Here is a 25,311-nt window from a genome sequence, read left to right on the forward strand (position 1 = left end):
GGCAGTTTGCATTGTAGTGTAATCAGCACAAGTGCCTTCTGCTGTACTGTTAAAACCCTTTGGCCTGTAGCCTCAGCATTAATTGATGCTACAAAAGCAATTCATTGTCCTGGATGCCCTCCATGGGATCATCAATTAAATATCCCTGCACCTTGGAGAGACCTATGATCACAATAACAGGCATCGGCAGTACTAAGATACAGCAGTACGGGGATGGATTGTGATAGGGTTCTTTTTGCAACAGATTTTACATTATTTTATTTTGGGTGGGAGTTGGGGTTGGAAGAAATGTTGTTGCAATCCTTTGTTATAAATCTAACATACCTGAGTATCCGGTCAGAATTGGAGCTACTCTTAGAGGGGTCACCGGCCTGCGGCTGTTGCTTTTCATGAGATTTGGCTAATTTTTCAGCAGCAGCTATGGGGCACCCAGATAAACTGTATGGAATTAGAAGAGAAAGAAAGGAAAGCTAAGCATGAGAAACTGGGATGAAGATCTCCATATGCTTTACAGACCAGGATCTGCACTGAGCCCATGAGAAAATCTCTTTATTATTATTAGCAACAAAGAGTCCTGTGACACCTTATAGACTATCAGATGTACTGGAGCATAAGCTTTCGTGGGTGAATACCCACTTCATCAGACTCCTGTAGTGGAAATTTCCAGAGGCTGGTATAAATATGCAGGCAAGAATCAGTCTAGAGATAACGAGGTTAGTTCAACCAGGGAGGGTGAGGCCCTCTTCTAGCAGTTGAGGTGTGAACACCAAGGGAGGAGAAACTGCTTTTGTAGTTGGTTAGCCATTCACAGTCTTTGTTTAATCCTGAGCTGATGGTTTCTGGAAATTTCCACTACATGCATCTAACGAACTGGGTATTCACTCACAAAAGCTTATGCTCCAATATGTCTGTTAGTCTATAAGGTGCCACAGAACTCTTTGTTGCTTTTTACAGATCCAGACTAACACAGATACCCCTCTGGTACTTTATTATTAATTATTATTTTTAGGCAAGCTGTAAAGCATTCAGGAATCCATAGTGACATTGCACAGAAATAAAAGTTCAGAAGCATTCAAAGAACCAGGATATGGATAAAAAAAAAATCAATAAACTGGGTCGAATTCCTCAAAGAGAGAATGAGGGAGCTATGGTTCATTTGGAGAGATTTTTATGAATAAATGGAATTCCTTCTCCTTACTTGTTCTGGTTCCTTGCTTAAGTAAACATTTTGAGGGGTGATTTCAGTGGAAAATGTGCTTTGTAGATGTGCAGTTGTGTCAACATCTACTTGTACTGGGGGGCTTGAGCTCCTTGGACATGGGACAGATTGCACCCTTGGGTGCATGAGCTCCATTCCATGGGCCATTGCTACAAGGGTGGGTGATGGAGCCAGGATCCTTTGTGGAGTCCTGTTTTCTGCAGGGGAACAGAACATGCCCACCCCATGCAGGGAGTGAAGGGACTGCTGTTTTGGGCAGCCATGAAAGGGATGGGGAGGAGAAGCTACTTACTCCTCACTCTGCCCTGGAAAGGCTGAAGAGGAGCCACTCACAGCCTAGGCCATGCAGATCCTGAAATGCTTGCTATGATTGGCTGTAACTCAGAATTACAGTAGAGGCTCCCATTGTAGCAGAGCTGGATCCTCCAGGCCTTGACCGTCCCTTCTTCAGATGTTTGCAGAGGGAACCTGCCCTCCCTATCCTAGCTTGGGGGGCAGAGGTCCTGGGAAGATTTGGGCCACCTCTGTGTCAAGCACCCCTCTTCTGTCCCTACTGTGGAAGCTCCTCTGTCAGAGCTCTGCAGGATTCAGTCTCCACCCCCATGGAGATGGCGGAGCAAGAACAGGTGAAGGGTAGGGCCTGGCATAGGCAGCCTGCAGGCTGACACTGGATTCTCCCCTTCACACCTGCAGGGGAAGCTGGTGGAATTTCCTGTGGAGAGAGTCTGCAGCAACTTAGAAGGCTTCCTTTCTCAATGGCTTGGAAAACATCCCCCTCAAGCCCAAAGAATGGCTCTGAAGTAGCTGATGCCAAGGCAGCCACTAGCAACCTGGCCCCTGTAGAAGCGATTCTCTCCAGGAGTAAGCGGGAGCCAGCAGGCCCTGGCACTAATGCAGCATCAAAGGGCCTCTGTACAGATGCTCTTTGTCATGGTCTCAGGGGATTCATGGCTTTGAGGGGCATGGAACCTAGGGTGACCAGACAGCAAATGTGAAAAACTGGGATGGAGGCGGAGAGTAATAAGAGCCTATTGAGAAAAAGGCCCAAAAATCGGGACTGTCCCTATAAAATCGGGATATCTAGTCATCCTAATGAAACCTCAGCTTATCGAAGGAAGTACTCCTGCTCCCCTCCTTGTGCAAGAGTCTGACTTGAATTATGGGTGGAAAGGCTTTGTTCCCGTGGAGACAGGCTCCAGGCCCTCTATGTTTACTCAGTTCTGAGTCAGGCAAAACTTCTGTTGACTTCTGTGAATTCAGCGTTCCTTTAGGAGAGATGCTGCTACGGCTGGCTTGAGCAGGCATAGTACAGGAGGCGCTCCACAATCTTCCCTTACAGAGATCTGCCTCTCAGCCTCAATCCTGGCCAGGATCACCCCTGCTATTCCAGTCACAGACACCTTTTGCGCAGAGGTTGTGTGGCAGTTTTTTGATGTTGACAAAGGCCTTCATACTTATTATCACCAGTGACACAAGCCAGGATCTGAATTCAGGCCACTAGACTCCAATCTAGTTCATGAACCCAACCCTCAACCACTGCCTCCCCGCCCCGCGCTGAACATCGACTATCAGACTGAAAACAGCTGACAGTCCCTTGTATTATCACTGGGCTGACCTGCAGGTAAACTAAAAATGAACTTCTATCACAACTCTTGCTGCTCTTTTCTGGGCCAGCTGCCACCCACACGCATCTGTCAGTAACAGTGGATGCTTCCGCTTGCGTTGCAGATGCTCACTGCTACCTGCTAGTTAGTGTGCATGACAAATGGGTCTTCTCATTTAAGTGAGAACATTACACTCATTTTCCTCTGGCCTCTCAGGCTGTGAGGAGGCATTTATCATAACAATTTATTTCATGACTTCCCCACAACATATGAATAAATAATTACACAAACTCACCTAGCGCCTGCAAATGAATCTAACATTTATATGATTCTCTCAGTCAGTCAATCTGTATGTCCATTAAAGTCAAATGATTTGACCAAGACAGTCCTAAGCTTGAACTAGATAACCCCAGCACTTTGTTATACAACTTATATTGTCCAAGGCAACACCACTGGCATTTCTTTGCACCACAAGCTTCTTAGAAGCCCTCCTGACTAATGAAACATCTTCTGAGGACCACCTCAGAATTCTCATCCACCAATAACCTTCTTTACACTAGAGTGAGGGCAAAACCAGAACTTGAGGTACAATTTTGGCTTTCCAGATCTGAACCAATCTCTACTGATTAGGTTCTGTATGAGATCCAAAACTAGATGGGGGCTATTTTTCACTTCTGGTGGAGCTACAGATGAAATTCATGCTGAGATGGCAGAAATTCATGTGAAAATAGCTGATCGTTCTGATATTTCTACCAACCAAAAACCTCACAAGTGTTCTGTGCCATCAAACATGAACCCTCATTTGGACTAGAACCTCATCTTAAACTTCCTCTAGAGCTGAATACCATCTCCTTGACTCCACTCTAACTAAATGCCTGCACCCAAACCAAGAAACTCTCCTCTGCCGTATTGCCCATTTCCATTTGATACCTGATATTCTGTCTGATTTCCATTCCTTTATAGCCATCTATAATTAATCTGTTTTAGTTACACCATATCTCAGTGTGAAGTTCATTATGCAGGGATAAAACCAATGTAATTTTTGCTGTTTGCCTTGACGCTGTTTCAGCCCCTGCGGTTATTAATTAGAACTTGAAGTAAGTACCTTCTGTGTGTGTTGCGATTGCTGTTCACATGACCCTGTCCTGTGCAGCCTGGTGTTGGGCATTTCAACACATTCTCGTGCATAGCCAAGACTTTGTAGCGAGGAGAGGAAGGGAAGAGGGGAGGGAAGTAAAAACAACTTTATAAAAACAGAGCAAAAAAGACAAATAGTCAAGTTTTGATGGTGGCTTCCTAGAAATCAGCAAATATGAAACTGTGCAATTAAAAGTTGCCTGCATACAGAAAAGTGTTACAAGCCAACACAGCTCAGGTCAGCGCTAGATTAGCGTTTCTGTACAGGCCATCTTGGTCTTTTTTCCTTGTTAGCTGATTGCAATTCATTTTTCCTCCTCCCCCTTCATTCCGGAGCCATGCCTGCCCATTTCAGGTGGATTTAAGTGATTGGAGTTGTATCTATGCTTTTATCCTTAGGACTAGTCTTTGTTTGATTTTTAAAATTTTTAATCTTCAGGATTATTGCTCCCTGCAGCGCTGACCTTAAAAGTAAAGAAAATAATTTGCTTTGCAAGCCTTTAGAAAGCATGCAGCTTGCTTTTTTATTTTTTTATTTTGTATGCACATTTGTGTGACGATAACTGTTATTTTCACCTTGTCTCCTGCAGTTCTGTGTTTATGGCAGGTCTGCAACCTCTGAAATAACAGATAAGGCAGTGGTTGTGGGGTTTTTTGGCCATTATTCCATTATCATGAGCATACAATACTGAACTTTATTTACATGTACAGAGAATTCTATTTAGGATGTTGGTACAAATAGAAATAAAATCTATGTTTGAAAAAAAAAAAGCCAGTGGCATAATGATAAACATTTTCTGTAGAATATATGAATCTTTATGTGGCATGATGTAACTGTCAGGGTGACGAGTGATTAAAAGGAGATTTGACTCTAGTGCATAAATTAAATGGTTACTTTTTTTTGCTGTACAATAAAAAAAATTGCTGTAGAGATTTTTTTTTCTCACCCCTATTCCCTCTTCCCGACAAGCTATTCCATGTGGGGGCAGGGAGGAATCTGTGGGATTCAATATAGGGACCAAACCAACATGGTCCAACAGAAGATCAGTATGGTTCTATAGAAATTACTGACAACACCTAGAGAAGTTAACAGAGAATGAGATCCTTTCTAAAAGTAGCATTTTTTTAAACCACCCTATAGAATTCTATAGCAGGGAGATCAGTATGGGATGGATCTAAAAGCCTGTAAAAAGGATATTGTTTTCTATTAAATTCTCCAGAACTTTCCCATAAGGGTAGCTATAACTTTTGTCATCATAAGGATAATACACTGTGTAGACGGATCTGCATTAACTGGACTCTAGCTAGCTCACTAAAAATAGAAGTGAGGATGCTGCAGGGTGAGCTGCACAAATCTGCCTGACCCCCCCCTCGCCCCCTCATGGGTACATATTCACTTATGCAACCTGCACTGAAGCCCTTGCCACTGTGTCCTCACTTCTACTTTTAGTGGCCTAACTGCAGTTCAGCTAGTGTGGATACATCTCGACAAGCTACCATTCATACTCAAGACTGCAATACAGATGTGCTCAAAGGCGCAAATCTGCTAAGTGCCTCAGCACCCCAGGTTAGGCAGCCCTTTTTCTGCGGTGTGGAAATCCCTACAGTATACTCACTCTCTGGAGGAATCCTGTCTTTGTGCGGGCAACCAGACAGACTGCGATGGTGAGGATAGAGTCCTGTGACGTGACCAGTGCCATCACAACCTGGAGTAGGACATTTGATCTCTCGCTTCTCAGGTCTTGAGGGATCTAGGAAATATGGGGAGGGGGATGTGGGAAAAATATTACCCAAGGCAAGGGCAGCAACTGGATACAAATCATGATGGCTGGATAAAAGAAAAGGAGCTATTGTACAGCATTGCTGTGAAAGAGTTTATCGCCAAGATTTCGGTGTACGTTTGCATCTGTAGTTCAAGTCAGAGTCCAAGGTTGAATATTCACATCATTAGCTGCCTGATTGTTGGGGCAAATCAGGTAGTTACTGATGCAAAGACTCTGATTTGCACACCCAATTACATTTTTGTAGGTTTAAAAATACAGGTGCAAGTTTTGCAGGTGGATACGAAAGGGAGGCTATGCTCAATGTGGCTGAAAATGTATCCTGTAATGTGCTATATAAGGTCAGTGAGGCCATCTAAGAATTATGCCAGGATAATCCCATTGGCTCATCTTCAAATCATGGACCAAGCCAAGCCAAAAGAAATTATTGATCTTAGGCCAGGCTTCAGTTTCTATAGGCCAGAGCCCTTAGTGTCTAATACTTCCTGCAGAATCCATAAAGGCTTTGCAAGTGATACCCTTCTTGAAAAATACGTGAACTGTATTAGTTTTCAGGTTGGCATTTTCATATGAGTCCTATGCAGAAGCAGTTGAAATTTTTCAAATTTTAATAGTTTTGAAATCTGAAAGTTCATTCATTCATAAATTAGGAACATTTTAAATGAAATTCTTCATGAAAGTTTTCAGTCAATTTTCAAATGGAAATTGATAGAGCTGGTTGATTTTGTTTATGTTTCAATTTCAAAAATTATTAATGTTTTTTAATTTCAAAAATGAAAAGGGGGGAACATTTGCAAATATTCCCCCCCACCACCACTTTCCTGCCCTATGCTAGGAAAGAGGATAACAAACTCTCAGTAGGAGAGGTGTGCATGTGATCAGGTGGTTCCTCTCTACAGCTTTCCTTTGTAGTTTTAGTTCAAAAATCTATTTAAAAGTAAACTGGTGCTGATTAAAGATTCTGATGAAATTGATGGATTGAGGATATTGATGGCACTTTCTCCATGTGTCTATTCAACACGTACATCAAGGCCCCATGGAGAAAGCTTCTACTTATCTGTTGCTCAAGTAGAATATGGCACCAGAGCCCAAATGCCCTTAAAATCAGGCTACAAGGTCCATAGTATCTAGTCTCACAGGATTTTTCTGGAATGGGAAGAATAACCAGAAGGGTGGCACTGGTGGGAGAGTTTTTGTTCTGAGTTTATTTTGGAGGGTCCTAGCTTATGGATTTTGGTCTTAATTGTCACTGGGAAGACTTTATAGCCAAAAGACTGGGTGGGAACATTTTAATAAATGGAAAGAAATACAATGAATATAAATAGTCTCCAGGATTATCCACTCTGCATCTCTTTTCCCATTTCTGTCTTAGAGGTACAGGTTGAGATTTTCAAAGCCAACTAGGGGACTTGCCACTCAATCACCTAACCGAGCTTGAAAATCCACAACCAGCTAGTTTTCATGGGACACTTAGCAGTGAAGCTCAGATTCTTTCACAGTGCAAAGCTGTTGGGGAGAAAGATGGTGCATGGAAGCTTGTTCAGATACTCCACCTTTGCTGTAGTAGTTTTTTCTGATAGTGTCCAAAGGTTTGTTTTGTTTTTCATCCACCTGGAAATGCTTTACGTGCTCCCCTGGCAGGCGGCTGGGCTCCCTCATGATCTTAACCTGTTCGGCTTTGAGCGCAATGGCCTGCTCCAGCAGCCCCAGGTTCCCTCTGGTCATCATGTCGTACATTTCAGACTCATCGGTCACGGTGGATTTCTGGGAGCGAGCATCGTCATCTTTGTCGTCGTCTGACCTGACCTCCACGATGACCGAGTACTCAGGTTTTGGGCTGAACCGCCCTTCACAGTGGGTTTTCTGGGAGTCCCGAGACGTCTGAGGAGTTTCTTCACAGATGACTTCAGATGCCAGCTCCTCCTCTTCTTCCTCTTCCTCCTCCTCCTCCTCTTCTTCCTCCTCTTCTTCTTCTTCTTCCTCCTCCTCCTCTTCCTCTTCGTCATCCTCCTCGTCTTCTGCTTCTGCTTGCATGGCCTTTTGCAACTTGCAGGACTCCTCACAATTCATATTGTCCCGATGTTCTGGACACAATTCACTGCTACGTTCACTAGTGACCTCAATGACTTCCTCTGCATCCTCAGTTTGGATGATAATTTCCTTGTCACATTCCTCCTCGACCACCTCTTCTTCCACCCCTTCATGGACCAGGTGCACAACATTAACAGGAGGCTTGGAGACCTGCAGTTCATTTTCAGGCATCTGCCCCTCTATTGCAAGGGTTTCTTCTGCTATTTGGCCTAGATTTAGGAGAGAGTTGGCAATGATTTCTTGATAGCTGCTGTAATTGGCCTTGCTAGGGCCGGGTGTACTGGTAGCTGCATTTTGTCCATAGCGTGATGATTTTGCTGGGCTTCTTACTGCAAAAAGGAAGAAGGAAAAATGTTATAAGCCCATAAAGAGCTCTTTGTCTCCTTTCAGCTTATTTGAACCCCAAGTCTTGCTGTTACGCCCTCGGTGAAGCCTGATTTATTGCATTTAGTAATGGCAGGTATAAAAAAGGATTTCCATTTTTAAATTATTCCCACTGATAAGATGAGTAACACTTTCAGAGATCTATTTCCTCCACTGAGCCATCAGAAACCATCAGCTACACATTTTTGCACGTTGCCTGCACTAGCCCAAGGTGATGTTTTCATGCTAAGGAGCACCCCATTGGAGGCTGATGCAAACTGCCTCAATAAACAGGGGTCCATGATACACAAATACATTTAGAAGGAAAGAGATAAGGGAGAGGGCTAAGGTCCCAGGGCCAAAATTCTGCCCGAGTTATGCACACATACCTCCTCCCAAAGCCAATGAGAGTGGCATGAATTTGGACTTAGGGGCCTTACTCTGTGACCACTGAGCATAAGAACAGACATCCTGGGTCATATCAATGGTCCATCCAGCCCAGTGTCCTGTTTTCCGACAGTGGCCAATGCCAGGTGCCCCAGAGGGAATGAACAGAACAGGGAATCATCCAGTGATCCATCCCGTGTCATCCACTCCCAGCTTCTGGCAAAGAGAGGCTAGGGACACCATCCCTGCCCATCCTGGCTAATGGTCATTGATGGATCTATCCTCCATGAACATATCTAGTTCTATTTTGAACCCTGTTATGGTTTTGGCATTCACAACATCCTCTGGCAATGAGTTCCACAGATTGAAGACAACAGAAAAGCTCACACCCTGTCTCTGGATCAGGCTCCAAGACTCCAGGATGCCTTTCTCATTGCTTTACCTATTGAACCACACAGAGAAGTGCTTTTATACTCTCCATAGTTCCTTCCCCAGGAATCGTCACTGATGGGAAAGCTCTTATTTTTAAGATGTTGGAGACAGTCTGTGATCAGCATAGCTAGGAATAGCCCTTCTCAAACAGGGTTTTTCTGTTGTTCTTCCCCTGAATATAATAATGGAAGAACCCATCCTATACATAACTTAGAAGCACTATAACTCTTCATTATTAACACTCACTGCCCTTTTTCCATCTGTAAAATAAGCTCTGCAATCAATAATGATAAAGCACCTTCTGCTGGCTCAGGGCTGGGGGTCTCCTCCTGTTCTATCGTCTCTGTCTCTTCCTCCTCCAAAGTCCCCTCTGATTCGTCAGTGACAGACTCCTCCTTCACCTCTGTGTCCTCACTCCCATCGCTGTCCACGTTGTAGCCTTCGTCAAGGGCCAGCTTCAGAGGATGGGATTTTCTCTTTGACACCAGGTGCTCGGCCTCAGCATCCTGAAGTTTCCTCTTCTTTGCTAGAGGGCAGCTTTGTAAACTGGAGGGAAAGAGGACTCATTGCATGAAGGAGGCATGTCTGAGAAAAACCTCAGAAATGGATGCTTTATTCAATGCCGCAAGGGGTAAAAAAGTCCTTTAAGGACTGAAGAGAAATGGGTCAACTTTGGGCAATGCATAGGGAGGGCCAGATCTTCAGCTGGTTTACATTGTCCTAGGTTTGTTGAGCAAGCTGAAGATCTGGCCTTCATTCTTGTTCGCTCTTCTCTAAATAAACTCAAGCATGAATGGGCCATAGGGTGACCAGACAGCAAGAGTGAAAAATCGGGACGGGGGTGGGGGATAATTGGAGCCTATATAAGACAAAGACCCCAAAATTGGGACTGTCCCTATAAAATCGGGACACCTGGTCACCCTAATGGGCCAGCTCCTGATGCCTGTACTCAAGTTTTTGATCAGAAATCACTGGGAGTTTGCCTGACCCAGTAAAAACATTTAGTCCTATCACATCTTATATCTAACATCACAATTTATGCTAGCCCCAGTTGTTTCTAACCTGGACATTGTTGGATACTAAAGGCTGTTGGTTGCTTCTGGCTATAAAACTAGAACTGGTATTTAGGTCCAGCCACTGTGGCATATTTAACTCATGGGCAACAGGAGTCCAGATCTGAACAGTATAATGCACTGATGAAAAATCTGTTAGCAGAAGAATGGACTCCAAGGCAGGCAATAAAGTGTGATTTCCCACCCCACTCTCCTCCACCATGCACGCAAGTCGCAAGCAGACCAAGTCCTCAGCCTGAAGACATCTCCGCAGAATTAATAAACTCATTGTATAGCAACACAGCCTCCTCTTTTCTGCATCGACTGTGAGTTTGGGGAAGCTGGTTTAGGACCTAATCCAACTCCCATTGTAGTCAATGGATCTGGATCAGGGTCAGTCTGTCTTGATTCTTACATCTCTCTACCACTTGCATTCAGGTTCCTTAGACTGGAAATCCTTTAGACCAAATCTTACCTTCTGTGTCGTGCATACTTTCCACGGATGTGTCCTGAGCCATTACATCCTGGGGTAGGGCAGCTTGAGGGGGAAACAACCAAGCAACAAGAACAGTGATGACTTGGAAAATGCGTTTTAATTAAAGTATATAAACTGTGGAGAATTAAAAAGAATCTGTGCAGAAGGAACAAAAACTGCAAAAGGGAAGATAATTTCCTTTAAATAGTTCATTTCATCCCTTTGAATTCCAAGCAAAGAGGGCAGGATGGCAGCTTTGCAGTTTGCTAAAAATTAATGAAATGAGTCACCCCATTTAATTAAATGAACGGTTCATTATAGTTTTATGAGTATGTTTAATTAAAGATTTGCATGTGTAAAAGCAAGCCTTTAAAGACCAGATAACTACTGTACCCTGCCTCCTACTGCCACTGTTTAGTTTTCTCTCTCTCTCTCTTTTTTTTTTTTTTTACTAGTGCACAAAATAAATCATGTTTTTTTAAATTTCATTTTATGGCTTGTCAGACAGGCATTGTTTGAGGATGCTAGTAATGGGGGACCTGTTGAGAAGGCCAGGTTGAGGAATGGACATGGGGAGCCAGGCCTTTGGTGTCAGGAGTCAGAGCACGTTGGACAAAATTCACTAGCTCCCCTGCCCTGGCTTCTGCTCAGCTGAAGCGACAGCCTCAGTGCAGAGGGCTCCAGAAACCCCAGGCACTGTGTGTGCCCTCTAAAGCCCTGAACACAGACTGAAGTGGTGCATGCTGCTTTGCCCGCTCCTCTGCACAGGCAAATGTCACCCCTACAGACAGACCAGTCTCAGGAATTATAGGGGCTCCAGAGGCTGAAAAGCAGCTTCAGCCAGTTCGCCTGGTGGATGTACATTAGACTTTGGCTATTGCCATAGGCTGCAAAGCCAGGGGGGCCACCCGGGACATGGCTTGACCACTTTTTGACTGGGGTGGCTGGTTTCTTAACTCTCTTGTCAGTTGCCGGTTATGAGATGCAATTTGCCGAGGGGGCTGGCTGGGTGCACATGCAGTTGCACGCACAGTGATCTCGTAACTAGTGTCCGTGCACAATGCGGCAGGGAGTGGTGCTGCGGCCAGCACCCAGGTCCTGCTCTGCATGTGCAGCGTGCCCTGTGCCAGGCCCTTGCCCCCTGCTGACTGCTGAAACTGCAGCAACTCTTCAGGATCCTCCCTCCCCTTCTCCCTCGCGGATGTCCCTATGAACTAGCCCAGCTGAGCCAGGCAGTGCTGAGGTTGTTAGGGTTAACGTCTGGCCAAGGTCCAGACGGAAGCTGATGTGGTGCCACGCTTTGCTGACCAGAATTCAGGGCAGGGAGCCCTAGGAGAACAGCAGCACTGCCTTATTTGTTTTGTGATTGGGAGCTTGCAGACTGGAAGGAAAGCTGAAGCCAGAGACTCAAACATCTGAACTCTCAGCGAGGCCCTAGACCTATCTCGTCTCAAAACCCTCCTGGTCCTGCTACATGTCCTTGTAACATTGGCTGCCTTTTGCAATAAGCTGACCTGCTTTATATCTGAGCTGATGATTCTCCTTTAACTCATGCTATCAACTGGGAGGATGCACCGCGTTCTCTTTAGCCTCCTAGCCTTTGTACGGTGCATACGCTCAAACCAAACTGCCCCTTTCACGGGGTTCCTCATATGAGTGGAAGTGGCAGCTCAGAGGATTCTTCCAAGTGACATGGTTGAGATCATACATAAGAAGATCTCTCCAGGCTAATGTGCATAATTGGAAGAGGGTCCCCCTCCCTTTTACTGAGGATCTTAAAGTCTATTTAATTTTAATTGCCTTCAGTCATGACGGAGATTGCTCTGTTCTGAACAGCCCCAGACACACTCTAAGTGACTTCACACAGAGACACGGAGCAGTGGTTGTGCTAGCAGTGACTTGCCTGAAAAAATAAAAAGGCTTATTTAGTGTGGAACAAAAACAGCTCTGATGAAGATGTTATGGGCATTTCTAAACTTGGCTAAATCAGTTAAGGTCGATTCCCTTTTTTAAGGCAGTAAATTACAGCCTGTGTTTAAAAAAAAAAAAAAAAAAAGAGAATAGCTCAGAGGCTTAGAGCCAAATGTATCTAAAGTGACTAGTGATTTTAGGTGGCCCATTTTTTGGTGCCTAGCTTTAGACAACTTTACAGGTGTCCAGCATTCAGAGGGTGGGCACTCAGTGCTTTCTGGAACGCCAGGTCATTTTATCTCAGTCTAGGACTTTGATTTGTGAAATCCTTAGAGATGGAAATTTCTTACATCTTGGCAGGGGTCACGAGTGGCAAAGGGCTCCGTGGTTTGTTAATGGTTCCCCCTTCTTCGCAACATTCACCCATTTCTCTCTCTCTTTCTCAACAGCTTTAATACTTTTACAAAAGCCTTCTTATTGTCATGCAGATGACGCCTAGCTTCCAATTAGTCGATTAATCGTCCAGTTAATCAGGCAATTAGGTGACAGCTGCAGAGATGGCTGCGTGGAGCACTCTGTGCTGCCCCGGAAATATGTCACCTGCTTCAATTACCACCTGCACTCAAGTATTCAGCAATAAAAGATAGAGAAGTGTAATGCCCAGCATCCCCCATGCTAGTCTCTCAGGAGTCATAGCAGAGTGTAGGAGCAGAAACGCTACAAAATTAGGACAGTTAAGGTCCAATTATTCTTTGACATGGAAAGTTTTCTAATAGAGGCCACTAGGAAATGCAGCCCCTGCCATTAGCACAGGTTAGTGAATCCTCCTCTTGCATAAGCACTTATGTCAGTTTTACAGAGATCTGAGAGATCCAGGAGCCTGGGATTTATAATAAAAAGCTTTGTAAGACTGCAAAGGTTTGCTCCAGTTTTTTCCTCTTGCTGTTGCTGGCATGCAAGCTACACCAAACCAACAACAGGACCGTCTGAACATCTCAGGTATCGGGCTATGGGATGGCCAGGCTGACAGGTCGGGGTGTGGGCATCAGATCTGTACTGATGGAAAGTCTTATCCTGTACCTGTGGGGCTAAATAATTTTAAAATCCATCCTGTAAGGCAGGGGAGAGGATGGAAGGAGAGATAGAGACCAGGAACATGGACAGGGGAGGAGGACCAAAGTGACGAGAGGGAAAGGGAACCAGTGAATGATCCAGGAATGGCAGCAGGAGGAGGACACCCGAGACAGAAGGGGAGGTTTGCTGTTAACCATTGTACATAACGATACTTTTTCAAGTGCCATTAGTTAAGGCTGCAGTTCCTTCTGGGGACTGGATCCTAAGTTGAGCTCGCCCTTGGTGCAGCCCAGAGAGAGGAGACCATGAGCATTGTTTCACCTCCTCTGCTCCTGGGACTGGCTATGGCCTGCCAGCCAAAGATTGCTCCTTCTCATCCCTGTCCAGCCACCTCCCGCCCTCAGCCCACCTTGCGTGGAGGGGGTAGTGAATGGTAAAAGCCAGATTCCCCGCCATTACAGAAAGTGGGAATGGGAAAGTGCAGAGGGCAGCTCCCTCTCTTCTGCCTGGCATGGGTAAGCAGTGTTCCCTTACAGCTCCCCCTCCACTGGTTTGATGAGAACTCTCCCCTCCTGTTTCAATCTGCTATAACTACCCTCCTGGGGTCCCTTTGCGCTCTGGGCTGGTGCATGGGGGACTTACCCAGGGCCAAGTGTCTGGCTACATGATGTACAAGGAACTGTAACACAGCTAAAATCCTGTTTATTTTTCTTCCCAATAGCCATAAAATGGGACCCGCCAAGTGGCAGGGGCAGAAGAAGGGGCTGCAGGAGGAGTTAGGGTTGGGCCTGGTAACAGATTTGTCTCATCTCATGCTTTCCACAGCTTTTATTTCCCTAAGGAATGCGCCAGAATCCCTCCCCCTCCCCAAGTTATGGGGCTGAGAAGAAACTTTTCTTACCTCACCTCCTGTCCTATGAGTTCCGTGGGCACTGAGCAGAGGAACAAGAAACAAAAGTGGAAAGAAACACAAAGTCATGAGTAAAAACACAGATTCCTCTGCCACCGCTGAGCTAATCCAATAGGCAAGATCATAAAATAGGCTACCTAGGAAATAGAAAAGCATAAACTCTCTGCAGCCCTCAGCCTGCTAACACTTACACACATGCTTAACTTTAAGCATGTTACAATTAAGCATGTCATGTTTTCAGGGTATGAGTCTACATCTCTGTGTAGACACAAACACACACACACACACACACACACACAGAGCCAGATTCTTAGCTGGTTTAAACTAGTGTGGCCATATGGAAATCAATGGAGTGCCATTGATTTAAACCAGCTCAGGATCTGAACTGCTATTGTAATATTAGCACAGGCTCTAGATCAGAGGTGGGCAAACTACAGCCCACGGGCTACATCTGGCCCGCGGAACTGTCCTGCCCGGCCCCTGAGCTCCCGGACAGGGATAGGGTGACTAGATGTCCCGATTTTATAGAGAGAGTCCCAGTATTTGGGGCTTTTTCTTATATAGGCTCCTATTACTCCCCACCCTCGTCCCGATTTTACACAGTTGCAGTCTGGTCACCTTAGCCGGGGAAGCTATCCCCACCCCTCCCCTGCTGTCCCCCCTCCCCCACAGCCATGCCACCACATGGGCAGCGCTCTGGGCAGCAGGGTTACACGCTTCTGCAGAGCGGTGTGGCAGCATGTCTGGCTCCTGCTGGATGGTGCTGATGCCAGACATGCTGCTCTGAGTGGCATGGTAAGGGGGCCGGGGGTTGGATTAGGGGCAGAGGTTCAGGGCAGGGGGGCGGTCAGATGACAGGGAATGAGGTGGAGTTGGATAAATGTAGGAGTCCCAGGGGGACTGTCAGGGGGCAGGGGTGTGGATAGGGGTAAGGGGATGTGAAATGGGGGGATGGATAGGTGTGGGGTGCTGGGGGGCCTGTCAGGGGGTGAGAGTGTGGATAGGGGTCAGGGGTGACAGTCAGGGGACGGGGAACAGGGCGGTTGGATAAGGGGTGGGGTCTCGAGTGGTGGTTAGGGGTGGGGGGTCCTGGGAGGGGGCGGTTAGGGGACAAGGAGCAGAGGGGGTTGGATGGGTTGGGGGTTCTGAGGAGGGCAGTCAGGGGGCGGGAAGTGGGAGGGGTTGGATAGGGGGCAGGGGCCAGGCTGTTTGGGGAGGCACAGCCTTCCCTACCTGGCCCTCCATACAGTTTTGCAACCCCAATGTGGCCCTTGGGCCAAAAGGTTTGCCCACCCTGATCTAGATTTTTAGGGATGACTCTTCATTTCTGAATGATACAGATGACATTACTGTATCTTTACTGAAAACCTGATGTCCAGCCAGGAATCCAAACAGCCAGGGAAAATAAGAAATAAAAAAAATGCAATGTGGCACAGCACAGGGTAAAAGGCATAACACAGCTGCTCAATTTGTTTGAGCTAATTGGGTTTCTGGGGGATCCAAAACTCAATGGAGTGACTCACAAACTTCAACAAACTGGAGGCAACAGTAGGTAGCATGCTGTATCCAAGAAATTACCTTTTCACATCGGGAGACCTGGTTTTAAATGTGTTTAAGGCAGGTTTAAGGTGGGAAAATAAGCACAATCAGGCTGGTCTCATTATAATCCCTAATGAGCATTACATATCTTACCAAAACTACCACATAATGTGGCACCATTCAGCACAACTGGCTGTATCTGATTTTTGAGCAATGCAAATGCCTAGAAGGAGAATGATGTAGGTCAGCATGGAGCTAGGCACAATGGTCCAGCTGTGTGGATAAAGTCGCATAATACCTTCACACATCACCCTTCATTTTAACCAGTGCTATTAGTTTCTCACTTTCAGTGACCTTTGAAATGCATCAGATCCATACACACAGAAAAGAGAAAAAATAAATTCAGAGGTTGATCTGTAATCATTACACAGGGTACCAATGATCTGGATATGACTTTACACACTGCAATATAGATTACAGCACCTTCCTTCTTTGCAGGGAAAAGGCATCTAGAGCGCAAAATATACAGTTTTTTTTTTGGTAAAGCTGGAAAATAAATAGCAATCAAGCTTTAAATTAACAAGTCATTTGTCCTCAAGTCCCTGCCATGAGATGGCCTGTTTGCTTCTGCAGCATGTACAACCTCTGCCAGGCACTCTCAGATGTTCAACTTCAAAGCCTCTAGCAGAGCATACATGATGAAAGCCTCTGGAAGTGATCTGAAGCTATCACGGTTCCTATAGAACTAAGCATGGAAGGGATTTTTTTTTTTTTTGCAGTGGGGAGGAGGGAAGGTTAACTGCTATGTGGGGTTTAAGTGTTTGTTGCTAGAGCTGTTTTTGTGAACAGATCTCCTGGGCTGGGGGGAGGCATGGAAGCAGTGTTTTAAAAACTTGAAAGAATGAGATTCTGGGTCTGAAAGGAGAGCCTGCTTGGAAAAACCGAAGCACATTAACCTCAGATTTAGCCACTGTATTTAATTCCACACAGGAGGAGAATAAATGGCTCACCTCTGATAGATTTTGATCGTGTGCGTGCTCTCTTATCATCATTTTCTAAACTCATCTGGAATCAAACAGCGACAAAATTAGCATTTAAAAAAAAAGTCTCAATCACATAAAATGTATTGGAAACAGTTACCCAATATAAATGCCTGAAGCTGGGGAGGCTGTAATGGCTTTTTGAGAAAGATACTGATTGTATTACTTTTAAAATTAAGGCCAGACTAACTTTGCTGGGTTGACTCTAAGGGGAGGAGCCCTGATTTGTCTTTTCCCTATAATATGAAGACTTCACCCAATAGGAACGTAGCATTTCTCTTGCTCTATGGACCAAATGGCTGAAAATATGGCCTTATTGAAGTCAGTGGGAATTTTACCACTGATTTTGATGGGTCCAGAATGTCACCCAAAGTATTTCTGTATGGTCAGCTTGTGATACCCTGATGATCATCAAATAGTATTTTAAACCACAAATGATCTCACTGAAGTCAATAGGACTTCTAAGATAGGTGCTGCTCAGCGGGAGAATGGATATGATATTCTGCCCCACCAAGTAAATAGCTGGCTTTGTTTTGCAGACATTGCTTTTAAGGGGTTGACCACCTGCTGGTGCAAAATGGCATTGTTCCACTGACTTCCTTGAATCAGCTGTGTTTGCCCCTTCAAGTATAAAACAACTTGCATGTTTTCATCCTGGGGGGGAGGTGGGGAAAAGGACTTTATAAGGACACAATTTTGGAGCCAGACCCTGCAAAGTTTTACTCCTGTGAGCAATGATTTTCCATGGATATTATTGGAAGCTGCTCCCATGAGCAAAGATTACTCATCTGAGCCAGGCTTGTCAAGATGTAGCGTTTGTTTTGTGCAAAGGGGCCCAAGCCCGCAAGGTACTCAGCACCTCAGGAATCATTGAAGGCAGCGAGAGTGGAAGGTGATGCCATATCACAGAATGAGGCCCTAAATCTGTATTCAAAAACCTACCAACTTCTTTTCCCAGCTGTATGCATGAAGGAAAACAGCTACAACCTTGAGGGACCAGATGAACTTCAGCATGACCAGATGAACTTTAGAATGGAGTAAAATCATAATGGGTGAAATTCTCCCCTCTGCACAAGCCCAGCTCCAGGTCTATGCATCCTGGAAGTATCATTAAACCCCATTTTAAGGGTTTTAATGAGACTTATGAGGTGAAGAGGGCTTGTGTTGTCTGTTACCCAGAGGTCTTCAAAACTCCATCTAGTGCTGTAATCGCTGGACTAAGGTACAAAGACATTTTCCCGGCACAAACAACCATCATGCTGTATTAACAGACATGGCAACTAGGGGATATCAGAACCTTTCCCCCAAACTCAAATCAACCCTTTTATGAATGACAAGAAATTCAGTTAACTTCAGAAAAATGTAATACATTCTAAGGACAGAAGGGACTACGGTGATCATCTCTTCTGACCTCCTGGATGCCTCAGCTTGGAAGGATTGGATTTTTATTGGTAAACGTTGATTTCATCATACACACACAAACCAATGACAAAATATTTCCTATCGATGATTATTGAAATTCACTGATAGGCAAAGTAAGAAAAATGCTGCTTGAAAACTTGGAGTTTGATTTCAAGATATTTACTTTGTATATTTTCACACGTCATGTTGACAACTTGTTTTAATGGTTATAAAGCTTTAACTTTTGGAATCTCAGTGTCTACTGTCATTGAATAATTAGTGTCAGACCCCCCTAGTGTCTGATCTCCCATAACTTCCCACAACAGTGAAAATTTGAATAAATAAAAATAGAAACAAAAATCCTGACGCCCCATTATTTTGCCCAACTCGGAACATTTAAATTGATCAAAATTAAAAAAGAGCCTTAAAAGTAAACAAATATCAATATTATCCATCAAAATGATACAAAAATAAAAACCAAATTCTGCCAAGCCTATGTATCCTGCTGGCCATAGGACTTCCCTGAATTAATTCCTCTCTGTACTTGGAAAAACATTTGCACACACATGCACCTTTGTGCTTCCTGCTTTCACATCCCCCAGGATTGTTGACACACCTGGAAAGAGAGCTGTACTGCACTACCCCAAGCCCAATGTGAACCAGTCTCTCCTGGGAATATTGCGAGCCAACTCATTCCCGTGAGATTTGCAGACTAGGGTCTCAATCCTGCAAGCATACACGCTTACCTTTACCCACATGGAGCAGTCCCATTGACTTCAGTAGGCCCAGGTTTCGAGACAAGACTATGATTTGACTGAAAAACGTGTGCTTTTCCAGAGAGACAGCTAAGTTGGTGTGAAATCCTAATGGAGACAGGGCATCATAGTTTCTACCTGTATGTAGCCAGCTGAGGTCAATCCCGAGTTGGGTAGGGTGTAGATAGGGTGAAGAGATAGCAAGTGTGAAAAATTGGGACACTGTTTTTCAGGAGGGGGAAGGAATAATTGCTTATAGAAGACAAAGCCCCTAATATTGGGATGATCCTGATAACATCGGGATATCTGTTCACCCTTAACATGGAGGTTAAGTCCATTAAAGGCTATTAGCCAGGATGGGTAAGGAATGGTGTCCCTAGCCTCTGTTTGTCAGAGGGTGGAGATGGATGGCAAGAGAGAGATCACTTGATCATTACCTGTTAGGTCCACTCCCTCTGGAGCACCTGGCATTGGCCACTGTTTGCAGACAGGATATTGGGCTGGAAGGACCTTTGGTCTGACCCAGTATGGCCATTTTTATGTTATGTTCTTATGTTCACCCTAGCTGTAGGGTTGACCTCGCCTAAATACATTGATATAACAACTATTTGTGCCTTGTTTCCACAAGGATTTTACATGGCATTAGATGTCTTGATGCAAAGAGGTACCTATTGTTTGGCGGTGAAGACTAAGGCCTGGTCTATACTATGCGTTTAAACCAATTTTAGCAGCATTAAACCGATTTAATGCTGCACCCGTCCACACAACGAGGCCCTTTATATCGATATAAAGGGCTCTTTAAACCAGTTTCTGTACTCCTCCCCGACAAGAGGAGTAGCGCTGAAATCAGTATTACCATATCGGATTAGGGTTAGTGTGGCCGCAAATTGACGGTATTGGCGTCCAGGTGGTATCCCACAGCGCACCATTGTGACCGCTCTGGACAGCAATCTGAACTCGGATGCACTGGCCAGGTAAATAGGAAAAGCCCTGCGAACTTTTGAATTTCATTTGCTGTTTGCCGAGCGTGGAGCTCTGATCAGCACGGGTGGCGATGCAGTCCAAATCCAAAAAGAGCTCCAGCATGGACCGTACGGGAGATACTGGATCTGATCGCTGTATGGGGAGACAAATCTGTTCTATCAGAGCTCTGTTACAGAAGATGAAATGAGAAAGCATTTGAAAAAATCTCCAGGCTATGATAGACAGAGGCCACAGCACAGTGTTGTGTGACAAGTGTAACGGAAAGCCAAAGAATCAAATGGATGCTCATGGAGGGAGGGAGGGGGTACTGAGGACTCCAGCTATCCCACAGTCCCCGAAAAGCATTTGCATTCTTGGCTGAGCTCCAAATGCCTGTAGGGTCAAACACATTGTCCGGGGTGTTTCAGAGTATAGGTAGTCAATTTACCCCCCACCCCCGTGAAAGAAAAGGGAAAAAAATTGTTTCTTGACTTTTTTATATGTCACCCTATGTCTACTGCATGCTGCTGATAGACGCGGTGCTGCGGCAATGAATAGCAACATCCTCTCCCCTCTCCCCTCCCCGGTGGCAGATGGTACAATATGACTGCTATCCATCGTCATCATCAGCCGGTGAGTGCTCCTGGCTGGCCCCAGGTGAGGTCGGCTGGGGGCGCCTGGGTAAAAATAGGAATGACTCCCGGTCATTCCCGATAGATGGTACAGAACGGCTGGTAACCATCATCATAGCAACTGGGGGCTGAGTTCCATCAGTCCCCGCCCTTTCATGTCTAAAGAAAAGATTCTGTACTGCCTGGACTATCATAACAGCTGGAGGCTGCCTCCCCCTCATTTTATCTCACTAAAAAGTCACTGTTTCTTATTCCTGCATTCTTTATTACTTCATCACACAAATGGGGGACACTGCTATAGTAGTCCAGAAAGGTTGAGGGAGAAGGGAATCAACGGGTGGGGTTGTTGCAGGGGCACCCCCCATGAATGGCATGCAGCTCATCATTTCTGCGGGATCTCACACGGAGACGCTGTGCTCTCTGGTTCTCTGATACATTGGTTTTTAGTACACTTGCCCCATATTCTAGGCAGGACTGACTATTTTTAGATAAACCATAAAGGAGGGATTGACTTGGGGAGTCATTCCCATTTTTGTCTTTGCGCCCTCGGCCGACCTCAGCTAAGGCCAGCCAGGAGCACCCATGACAGCAGCAGATGGTACAGAACGACTGATAACCGTCATCTCATCCCCAATTTACAATGGCACAGCAGACGGTACAGAACGACTGGTAACCATCTCTGCTACCTTGCAATGGCAAATGAATGCTGCTGTGTAGCACTGCAGTATCGCCTCTGTCAGCGGCATCCAGTACACATACGGTGACAGTGACAAAAGGCAAAACGGGTTCCATGGTCGCCATACTATGGCGTCTGCCAGGGCAATCCAGGGAAAAAGGGTGCAAAATGATTATCTGCCGTTGCTTTCACGGAGGAAGGAATGAGTGACGACACTTACCCAGGATCACCCGCAACACTGTTTTTGCACCAACATGCATTGGGATCTCAACCCAGAATTCCAATGGGCGGTGGAGACTGCGGGAACTATGGGATAGCTACCCACAGTGCAACGCTCCGGAAATCAACGCTAGCCTCGGTACATGGACGCACACCACCGAATTAATGTGCTTAGTGTGGCCATGTGCACTCGACTTTATACAATCTGTTTTACAAAACCGGTTTATGTAAAATCAGAACAATCCCGTACTGTAGACATACCCTAAGCCTCAGTGAGTTTTGGATGAGGTTCTGATTAGCATCAAACTTTTAGAACTTTATCTGAATGCAACCTCCACATTTTTGGCATTTCATGCCCTCTCTGGGTCATGTGGCCGTTCCACCACTGCATCAGACATAGCGGGGCTCATGTCTGGAAAAAAAAAATCAGCAAGGTGCCATGCAACTCTTTCCACGTGCTTTTTAGGAGTATTATTTAACATGTATGTGTCAACATTTTAATAGGTCACTGGGATCTGCACAGGCATTTTTATTATTATTTAACATTTATATTGTTGTAGAGCCTAGAAGTCTCCACCAGGTCAGTGCCCTATTGTGCTAGGTGCTGTACAAACATACAGTAAAATGACAGCCCTTACCCCTAATAGCTTACATGCTACAAGATGAGAGATACCAGGTGAATAAGACTAAAAAGTACGGAGGAAGACTGGTAACAAATGCAAGGGGATGTTTTTGCACAGCCCAGCTGTGGATGCTGTTCTCAGCCAATCAGTAGTAGTCATAATAATAACTCCTATCTCTTTTAACACTTTCCATTAGCAAATCTCAAAGGAGGTAAGTCATTATCCCATTACCCCAAATGGGGAAACTGAGGCACTGAGTGATGAAGTGACTTGCCTCAAGTCATCCAACAGGCCAATGGCAGAGCCAGAAATAAAACCTAGGTCTTCTGATGCCCAGTCCAATTCACTGTCCACTAGGCTGCACTGTCTCGCCTGTAATAGCAACTTGCCATCTGCCCGGTTTCTAGCAGATGGCAGTTTTCTGTGGGCATTGCAACAGAAGTGAGTTTTGAGGAGGGTTTTGAAGGTGGGTAAGACAGTGGCTGTATTTTGACTTGGAGCTTTATCTTACCCACAAGGGGCCTTGTGGGAGATAGCACAGAGATGCTTGGGGGAGAAGCAGATGATCAAGGCTGGTATTGTTGGCAGGCTGCAAGCAGGGGCTCGAGTGAGCAATAAGATACAGGACAGATAGCTTATTTGTCTAAAGCTCTGGAGATTGCTCGGAGCAGCCTTGAATGAATTCCTTCTATTATGAAATGACGATAAAAGTGGCATCTGCACTTTTGTAGAGCGTTAGTGTATATAAACATCGCCATCTATTGGCTTGAGAATATAGAGCACGTTGTATTGTTCATATGTCTTTATAGGCAATAAAGTTGTTGACATGCACTATGAATAGCATCTTCTGTGTAGCTTTTTCCTTGGTGCACTTCACAGCACCCCTCTCCCTTCACTCAGAGAAATTTTACACAGATGGAAGGAGGCATCCAGATGACCTCTAGATTGTGGACATCAAACATTATGCTCAGTAGGGAATGACAACATGAATAAATAATACTTGGGACTTCAAAGTGCTCGACATTAATTAATTAAGCATCACAACAAACCATGAAGTAGTGAAAGCTGCCATGCAGCCACCTCTGGGCTGCAACGGGGCATCCGTTGAACAGTCAGCACCATGCAACAGCTTAGGCAGGATGAGGAGAAATAATTATTTATATTACAGCAGCACCTGCAGTCCCTAGCGCCCTCTCGCAAGCAGAGTATAACAAGAGGAGTTAGAAACTAAAAGAATAGGAATAAGCTCTTACAAAACACACCAATGGATCTTAAAAAACTTTCAAAAGCATGCAGGGCATCAGTTTTACGTCTCAACCTAAAGATGGTCAAAGAGATGTATGCAGTTAGAAACTTCTGTATATCGGCAGGATTGGGGCCTGCTCCAATCTAGATATATAAAGAAGTAACCAGGCGCAAGATCCCCCCCACACACATCAGTTTGGAACCTGATCTTCTATTAACTCCATGTAGAGGCACAGGTCTGTTCTCATGGACTCAAGTGGAGCAGGAACCAAGCAAGTTTTTTTTTTAATATGGATGTAAGTGTTTATGATGAGGTACAGTGGACTCCTGATTAGGACTCCCGGACTTCCCTTTCTGCTGAGCTGTCAGTCTGTCTCCTGACACAGGCATTAGTGTGGAATTACTCTGCTTCTGTTGCAATGTCTTGACTCTTGATTACCTGAACTCTTGGCTAGCCAAACATATTTAAAGTTATCAAAGTGGTGCAGAGAATTGGGATTCTAGTGTCCCTTTAAAACGGTTGCATGGAGGAGGAGGGAGAAGATAATACATTTCCATCCCCATGATTATCATACATGTCTGGTTTAGAGAGAGAACAAGAACATTCAAACCTGATTTGTCCTAATAAAGGTGAATTACCTTCTGCATAGAATGTCCCTGACTAAGTGTTCTCATCTCAACAAAGTCCTGCTGGCCATCATGTGATGAGTTTCTGCAATGTAACAAAATGAAGTGACTCGAAAAACTAAAACCACCGTTTAAATAGCGGGTGTGTGGAATCCTAGCATTGGTTAAACACATTCAAAAGGAGAAGGAAGGGAACAGAACTGGAAAGTGCAGCTGGAGCATGCACTATAATGAGCAGTATGGTGCTGCTTTCCTTTTCTGTTGCTCTGCTGGCACAGTGTATAATGAAAACAAAGCATGCTGGCTCCTCATTGGAATAAAGCCCAGCACAAGAGCCAGCTATTGACCACGTGATCTGTTCTTCAATGAGGAGCAGGAGAGGCTGTATTTAAATGTGTGACTCAAAATGCCTCCTCTAATTCTGCTTAAATTCTTGAATGTATCCTTTCAAAAAATGTGTGTCTGTGTGTTTCTTTACTGTAAGAACTGAACGGGCAGAAAGTGTGATTTGCACCTGTATTTTTCATCCTAAGGTGTTTATTTTAGTTTCTAAAAGCCAGGAGATGACAAAGCCCCCTGAGGTGCCACCTCTGAAGAAAATGCCTCAAATCAGCAAGATGAAATTTCCCTGCGCAGCCCTCCCTTCCGCCCCCTGGTAAAGCAGCACTAGCATCCAGTGATTTGTGTCATTTGTTAGGGGGGGTGGAAAATATCAAAACCTGGAGTAATTTATGCATCCTGTCAGCTATAGTCTTGTGGTGCCAGAGCGTTATTCTCTACGTTTATTACAACCTTCCCAATAACCCAGAAGACAATTACTATAATTTCTATTTTTAAAGCCCTGGTTCCCCATGGACCAATGGCTCACATTTAAAGTGTGGAAAGGAGCAGGTGTCAACAGGACTTCATTACATTTATGAGCCTTTCAAATGTGCCGTGCTCTGAGCTAGCTCACTAATGCCTTCCGATGCATGCTGTACAATAGAACTAATATGTTTGATTGCTAGGTGGCTATGTTCAGCTGAAATGAAATCTAGAGCTTTTTTTTTTGTCAGTTTTCCCAGAGAAATTGGCAAGCATTCTGCTGGGGCCTTGGCAATTTGGATTTCCTGCAGATAAATTATTCAAAAAGCAGAGAATAGAGAGGGCTGCAGA

The 25,311-nt window shown here is 45.0% G+C and overlaps 1 protein-coding gene across 6 annotated transcripts in view; it reads right to left on the reverse strand.

Moving 5' to 3' along the window:
- The window catches only part of MYT1 (myelin transcription factor 1), a 111,561-nt gene that overhangs the window by 38,206 nt on the left and 48,044 nt on the right, over window positions 1-25,311 (reverse strand). For all 6 annotated transcript variants that reach the window (XM_050918715.1, XM_050918718.1, XM_050918716.1 and 3 more), the window contains 8 exons: window positions 16,986-17,040; window positions 14,428-14,458; window positions 10,542-10,604; window positions 9,313-9,560; window positions 7,295-8,161; window positions 5,577-5,711; window positions 3,929-4,019; window positions 325-438 (listed from right to left, as the gene is read on the reverse strand). In XM_050918715.1, coding sequence (XP_050774672.1) covers window positions 325-438; window positions 3,929-4,019; window positions 5,577-5,711; window positions 7,295-8,161; window positions 9,313-9,560; window positions 10,542-10,604; window positions 14,428-14,458; window positions 16,986-17,040 — 1,604 coding nt within the window. The remainder of the gene's footprint in view (window positions 1-324; window positions 439-3,928; window positions 4,020-5,576; window positions 5,712-7,294; window positions 8,162-9,312; window positions 9,561-10,541; window positions 10,605-14,427; window positions 14,459-16,985; window positions 17,041-25,311) is intronic.

The sequence above is a fragment of the Gopherus flavomarginatus genome, chromosome 11 (assembly GCF_025201925.1).
Source record: "Gopherus flavomarginatus isolate rGopFla2 chromosome 11, rGopFla2.mat.asm, whole genome shotgun sequence".
Lineage (NCBI taxonomy): Eukaryota > Metazoa > Chordata > Testudines > Testudinidae > Gopherus > Gopherus flavomarginatus.